This window comes from Penaeus japonicus, unplaced genomic scaffold (assembly GCF_977035675.1).
Source record: "Penaeus japonicus unplaced genomic scaffold, GWHDUDI00000001_assembly GWHDUDI00000032, whole genome shotgun sequence".
In the NCBI taxonomy this organism is placed as follows: domain Eukaryota; kingdom Metazoa; phylum Arthropoda; class Malacostraca; order Decapoda; family Penaeidae; genus Penaeus; species Penaeus japonicus.
The window spans coordinates 28,052,919-28,060,418 of NW_028234434.1; the positions used below are offsets into that span (position 1 = coordinate 28,052,919).

At 39.9% G+C, this 7,500-nt stretch overlaps 1 protein-coding gene across 4 annotated transcripts in view; it reads left to right on the forward strand.

The window, feature by feature from the left end:
- The window catches only part of LOC122246011 (Reversion-inducing-cysteine-rich protein with kazal motifs), a gene marked incomplete at its 3' end in the record, with an annotated part of 77,281 nt that overhangs the window by 54,320 nt on the left and 15,461 nt on the right, over positions 1 to 7,500 (forward strand). For all 4 annotated transcript variants that reach the window (XM_086556172.1, XM_086556173.1, XM_086556174.1 and 1 more), the window contains 1 exon segment: positions 1,816 to 1,893. In XM_086556172.1, coding sequence (XP_086412298.1) covers positions 1,816 to 1,893 — 78 coding nt within the window.

Below are 7,500 nucleotides of genomic sequence, written 5' to 3' on the forward strand. Positions count from 1 at the left end.
CGTCATGTCCGGTGATTTAACTTTATTTTCAATGAAATCTTCTTTAATCTCTCTTTGTGTCTCTGTCTTTCTTTTGTTTATTTTTCTCCCTTTTTTAATCCTTCGCTTTACATCCGTTCGTGCAACTTCTGCCGGATTGCACCGTCTAGGCTTAGAAAAACGCTCTCCCTGTTTCTCCTCACAAATGCCCGATTGTTCTCCCTTCCTCCTCCTCTTCTTCTTTTTCTTCCTCTTCCTCCTCCTCCTTCTTCTTCTTCTTGTTCTCATTTTTCTTCTTTTTCATTTTTTCCTTCTTTTTTTTTTCTTCTTCTTCACCTCCTCCTCCTCCTCGTCCCTTTCCTCCTTCTTCACCTCCTCCCTCCTTTTTCCTCCCCCTCCTGCTCCAGTCCCTCGTCTCCCTTTCGTCTTCTTCCTTTTCCTCCTCCTTCCCCCACCCCTCCCCTTCCTCCTCCTCCTCCTCTTCCTCTTCTTCCTCCTCCCCCTCCTCTTCCTCCTCCTCCTCCTCCTCCTCCTCCTTTTCCTCTTCCTCTTCTTCCTCCTCCTACCCCCTCCTCCTCCTCCTCCTCCTTCCCTTCCTTCCCCTCCACCTCCTCCTCTTCCTCCTCCTCCTCCTCCTCCTCCTCCTCCTCCTCTTCTACCTCCTCCTCCTCCTCCTCCTCCTCCTCCTTCCCTTCCTTCCCCTCCACCTCCTCCTCTTTCTCCTCCTCCTCCTCCTCCTCCTCCTCCTCTTCTACCTCCTCCTCCTCCTCCTCCTCCTCTTCTACCTCCTCCTCCTCCTCCTCCTCTTCTACTTCCTCCTCCCTCCTCCTCCTCTTTCTCTTCCTCCTCTTCTTCCTCTTCCTCCTGCTCCAGTCCCTCTTCTCCCTTTCGTCTTCCTCCTCTTCCTCTTCCCCCCCTCCTCCTCCTCCTCCTCTTCCTTCCCTCCCTTTCCTTCCTCCTCTTCCCCCTCCTCCTCTTCCTCCCTCTCCCCCTCCTCCTCTTTTTCTTCGTCCTCTTCCTCCTCCTTCCCTTCCTCCTCCTCCTCTTCCCCCTCCTCCTCCTCCTCTTCCTCTTCCTCCTCCTCTTCCTCATCCTTCCCTTCCTCCTCTTCCTCCCTCTCCTCCTCTTCCTCCTCCTCCTCCTCTTCCTCTTCCTCCTCCTCTTCCTCATCCTTCCCTTCCTCCTCTTCCTCCTCCTCTTCCTCTTCCTCCTCCTCTTCCTCATCCTTCCCTTCCTCCCTCTCCTCCTCTTCCTCCTCCTCCTCCTCCTCCTCCTCCTCCTCTTCCTCCTCTTCCTCCTCTTCCTCCCTCTCCTCCTCTTCCTCCTCTTCCTCTTCCTCCTCCTCCTCCCCCTCCCAATGCAATCAAAGCGAAAGAGGAAACTCCTTCACCAGACGATTACTTATATTTTTTCACACGCATCTCGACTGTCTTTTGTCATTCATGTTCTTATCGTTGGTATTAGTTTTTATTACGCATGTTATCTCTCTCTTTTTCTCATTCTCTCTCTCTCACTCTCACACACTCTCTCTTTCTCTCTCTCTCTTTCTTTCTCCCTTTCTCTCCCTCTTTCTCTCTCTCACTTTCTCTCTCTTTCTCTTTCTCTTTCTGTCTCTTTCTTTCTCCCTTTCTCTCTTTCCTTCTCTCTCTATCTCTCCTTCTCTCTCTCTCTCTCTCTCTCTCTCTCTCTCTCTCTCCCTCTCTCTCTCTCTCCCTCCCTCCCTCCCTCCCTCCCTCCCTCCCTCTCCCTCCCTCCTTCCCTCCCTCTCTCCCTCTACATCCCCTCACGTCTCCCCTTTCTCCCTTTTATTAATTTTCCCCTCTTCCCTCTTCTCAGGTGCCGCTGTGGAAGCTCGGCGGGGAGGAGAGAGAAGGCCAGATAGCTCTCCTGCGCGCCGCTTGCCCCGCCCACTTGGTAAGTCTCCGCCCACTCCATCGATCGGCACGCCCACTCGAACCCTTTCGTGCGTTCCTATTGGTCGGTTGTTGTGTGGAATACGCCCGCGCTTGTCATGTTTCGCTTGTTTTTTGGGGGGTGTTTTTTTTATAAGGGGGGGGGGAGTGGAGGGGGGTTATGTCTTTCTTTATTTATTTATTCTCTTTTCTTTTATACTTATTTTTTTTCTTTGAATTATTTCTTGAGGATTTTTTTTTATTTTTTTTTAAATCTTAATAAGTGTTTATGTGGTTTACATTATTTTTCTTATCTCTCTTTCGTTTTTGTTTTTTTCTATTTCTTTGTTTTTCTTTCCTCTTTTTCTACTCTTTTATATTTATATTATTATATTGTTATTATCATTTCCCTTTGAGGTAAAGAAGGGAAAGTTAATATAAAGATAATATAAGCAAGAGGGAATGTCAAGGGATTGTAAATATAAACACACTTAATAATATAACAAGAAAGACAATATAGCAAATCCTACAGAATTTACAAAGGCAAGAAAATGCATAATAACAGAACGAATATGAAGACGAATATTCATAAAAAAAAAAGACGAGCAAATTTGCAAAAACAAAAGTGAAAAAGAGTTCATGATTCATATTTGCTTCACTTGGTTTTAGTTCGAAACAAAAAGCTTCAGAAATGGTAGATTGTTAGCGATCTTAGAAATTCAAATTAACGAATTCCCGATGACTATGAAACTAGCTAGCACCTAAATCTTCCAGCAACTAGTAATGACTGTGAATGTATCTGGCAAAAAAAATAAATAATAGAATAAATAAATAGAAAATAAATATAAAATAAATGTGAGTCTTGATAGCGGGTTCGTTATCCGAGCTGTTTTCGTAAATATATTTCGAAGTTTCGTACATCGTGAAGCAATGGATAGGATTTAGATGACTACCTTTGTAAAGACAGCTAGTGGATCTAGTGGTTCATCTAGAAACGATTCTGAATGAAGGTAGAAGTTACTATAAATCTAGATCTAGTTTTATTAACATTTTTAGTGGGTCTCTCTTTCTCACTCTCTCTCTCTCTCTCTCTAATTTAGATAGCGATTATGATAGAGGTGTGTGGGATCACTCAGTCATCAGAACTACATGTAGTCCTGATGACTGAGTTATCCTAAATGCGTCAATTACATCTCTTGCGTTGTGGAAACTATTCAGTCTCATTTAGACTTTTTCCCTCATGGAGGCGTATGTCTCATTTAGACTTTTTTATTTTATTTAGTCTCATTTAGATTTTTTTCCCTCATGGAGGTGTATGACATGTTTCATTTAGACTTTTCATTTAGTTTCATTTAGACTTAATTTTTTCCATATGGATGTGTATGACATGTTTCATTTAGACTTTTCATTTAGTCTCATTTTGACTTTATTTTCTCCATTTGGAGGTTTATGACAACGTTTCTGAATGATCTCACAGCGTTTGTGTAAGCTAGCAGATGTTAGGAATCTAGGAATCATTAATGGTCATCCTAATTTGCAACGACCATTACGCACCGTGCAATAACTATTCAAATATCAGTCAATTAACAGTTGTATTAAACTCGATCTTGCAATTCTTCTTTCCATTGTTCCGTAGTCAACCAAGACTGTAACGACTTAGCATTGTCTCTCAGGCAAGGAAACAGTGATTGCAAAAGCGTCTGAGGCGAGATTCAATTGCAGAATCCTTCCAGAAGTGCCTGTGACTCAGAGGGCGAGGGTTGAGTCACGCCGGGTGTTTCTGTGAATCAAAAACGACAAGTTGACTCGTACCGGAAGTGCCTGTGACTCAGAGGGCGAGAGTTGAGTCACGCCGGGTGTTTCTGTGAATCAAAGACGACAGGTTGACTCGGAGCGGAAGTGTCTGTGAGTCAGAAATGGATTGCCGAGATGTTGTTGCATCCGTGAGTCAGTGAGTGGTTGATAAGGTATTTAGAAAGGTATGTAAATATGAAGAAGAAGAAGAAGAAAAAGAAGGAAAGAAAAAAAAAGAAAAAAAAGAAAAAAAATATGTGTGTGTGTGTTTGTATGTATGTATGTATATATATATATATATATATATATATATATATATATATATATTGTTAAGTCTTTACCGAAGAAGTCACTGAGCAATTGGAATTTCTACGATTCATTTTGCAAAGATTCTTAAGACTAAGAATAACGAAATAACGAGCGGAAACCAAGAATCGTTTGAAGGGAATTAGATTTTAAGATTGTTTTTTTTTTTCAACTCTTTGTAGGTCTTTATTTCCCCTTCTATAACCTTTAATAATTATTTTAAATAATAGACTTCCAGATGAAAGAAAAGGGAAGATAGATGCAATAACTGATGATCATTTGCAATCAATTATTTTAGTGCATAATTGATACTGCCGAAAAAGCATCTTCTGAAATGATCAAACAACAACAAAAAAAAAGAATTTTGAAAAATATTTCCCTTTATGAAATAATTATGCTGTGAAACCGAGAGAGAAATATATATATATAAATATATATATATATATATATATATATATATATATATATATATTTATATATATACATATATATACATATATATATGTGTATATATATATATATATATATATATATATATATATATATATATATATATGATATTTCTCGTATATAAATGCCCCTTTCATTTGAATGAAAAAAGAAGAAAAAATGATAATAAATGAATAAAAATAAATAAATAAATAAATAAGCCTTGCCTAACGAATGATAATTAACACCAAATTATTTTTCTGTGTTTTAATGACCATAATAAGTAACACCGCTCGAATAACACACACACATAACATCCACGTGTTATAATAATCCACATTCCCAAACCCTCCATTTATCTTTAAAAACTTCTTTCATGGCCATTCGCTAACGAATTTAATATAAAGATAAGTCGCGTATAAGTCGTGGAAGTATAGTTAAAGGGGGTAAGTATGTGCAATAGACTCTGGGTATGTGTTATAGTCAGCAGCGGCCTAAGGGTTTGGATGGGTATAAGAGTGAGTCACACCATGAGGGTAGAAAGGATAAGATTAATCGCGTTATGAGAGTATGAGTGAAAGTGAGTCACTTCATTAGGGTAGAAATTATTAAAATGAGCTGCATTATGAGAGTATGAGTGAAAATGAGTCACATCATAAGGGAAGAGATGTTAAGATGAACCGCGTTATGAGAGTATGAATGAAAGTGAGTCACTTCATGAGGGTATTGTTAAGATGAACCGGGTTATGAGAGTATGAGTGAAATGAGTCACATCATAAGGGTAGAAATGATAAAATGAACCGCGTTATGAGAGAATGAGTGTGAAAGTGAGTCACTTCATGAGGGCAGAAATGTTAGAATGAGTCGTGTTGTGAGAGTATGAGTGAAATTAATCACATCATGAGGGTAGAAATGATAAAATGAACCGCGTTATGAGAGTATGAGTGAAATGAGTCACTTCATAAGGGTTGAATATTAAAGCGAGTACATTATGAACAATAAAATTTAAAAGATAAAGATAAATATAATAATATAACAGAGATGCATTCTGCTTTCTATTTTTCTCAATATAAACTTTTTTTTTCTTAAGAGAGGAAAATTCAAATAAGTACGTCAAGAATAAATAAATACTTGTTCAACAGAAAATATTTATTTTTCAGATTAAATCATTTTTCAGAGACACATATATATTTTTTTTTCAAATTTCAAATGCCAAACCTTAAGAAATGAATAAAAGACCTTTTTTCTGATATATAATCTCAAGAAAATATTATGAAAGGATGAAATAGATGTGTTATCACAAGGGGAGATTCGCGAGTGGGGGGAGGGGGTAGAGGGGCCATTGCGGGAGGAGAGAAAAAAAATGTTTGCGTAGGTAGGGGAGGGGAGAGGGAGAGGGGAGGGGAGAGAGATGGAGGGGGAGGGAAGGGGAGTGGCGATAAAGGGGAAGAAGAAGGGTTAGAGGCGGAATAAATAGGTTGGTTTTCTTTTTTAATGGGTTGTGTGTTTGTGTGTGTGTGTCCTTTTTTTTCTCTCTCTCTATCTATCTACCTATCTTAAAATGATGGTTATAGGTTAAACCTGTGTGTGTATGTGTGTATATATATATATATATATATATATATATATATATATATATATATATACATATACATACACGTATGTATAAAAATACTCACGCACTCACATATATACATTATATATATATATATGTATATATATATATATATATATATATATATATTTAAAATATATAAAACAGATATATAAAACAAACTGAACGAAGTGCAGAAAAACAGAGCAGCCAAGTAGTGATTCAAAAAAGAGAGTGTCCATCGCGCGGAAAGATACGCGCCCGTTAACCATCCCTCGATATCTGTTTCAACGAAAGAAGCAAATAGGGAGAGACAGATAACAGTTAACTCGCTCAGTTAGCTGTCTGGGGGAGAAGAGGAGGGGGTGGAGGTGGAGAGAAGGGGAGGGTGGAGGTGGAGGTGGAGAGGAGGGGGGAGTGTGTGAGAGAGAGAGAGAGAGAGAGAGAGAGAGATGGGCAACAAGATGGAGTGGAAGGAGGGTGGGGGTAGGGGGGGACGGGGACAGGGAGTGAGAGAGAGTGTAAGAAAGAGAGAGAGAGAGAGAGGGAGTGGCGTGGGGGGAGGGGGGGAGGGAGTCAAAGAAGAGAGATAGAAACAGACAGACAGATAGATAGAGCGAGCGAGAGAGAGAGAAAGAGAAAACCGAAAACCGAAAGAAATAAAAAAAAAGAAAAAAAAAGAAAAGAGAAAGAGAGACAGAGAAACAAACAAACAAACAAACAAAAAAAAACATATCCAACCGGAGAGAAAGAGATAACCAAACAGCATCCCAAAAGAGCCTGAACCGGAGCACCGACCAAGCCCCACGGATGCTGTATGTACCGCTGGATGCTGGGCTGGAGACTGACAGCTCCCCAGATCTCCTGAGATGAGGAGACTCCTTCTTAGGGCGGACGCCACACAACGGCTCTGAGATACGGCGCTGCGCTAATACGGAAGGAGGGAGTCGGGAACGCGGGAACACACGCTCTCTATCTCTCTCTCTATCTATCTATCTAGCTATCTATCTCTTTCTATCTCTCTTTCACCATCTATCTGTCTCGCTTTCTCTCTCTATCTGTCTCTCTCTCTCCATCTATCTATCTATCTATCTTTAATCTCCCTCTCTCTCTCTCTTTCTCTCTCACTCTCTATCTCTCTCTCACTCTCTCACTCTCACACTCTCACTCTCTCTCTCTCTCTCTCTCTATATATATATATATATATATATATATATATATATATATATATATATATATATATATATATATATATATAACTCTCACTCTCTCATTCTCATTCTCTCTTTATCTCTCGCCTTTAATCTCTCTCTCTCTTTCTCTCTCTCCCTCCCTTCCACCCTCCCTCCCCCTCTCTTTCTTTCTCTCTCTCTCTCTCTCTCTCTCTCTCTCTCTCTCTCTCTCTCTCTCTCTCTCTCTCTCTCTCTCTCTCTCTCTCTCTCTCTCTCTCTCTCTCTCTTTCTCTCTCTATCTTTTTCTCTCTCCCTCCCTCTCTCGTTCTCTCCC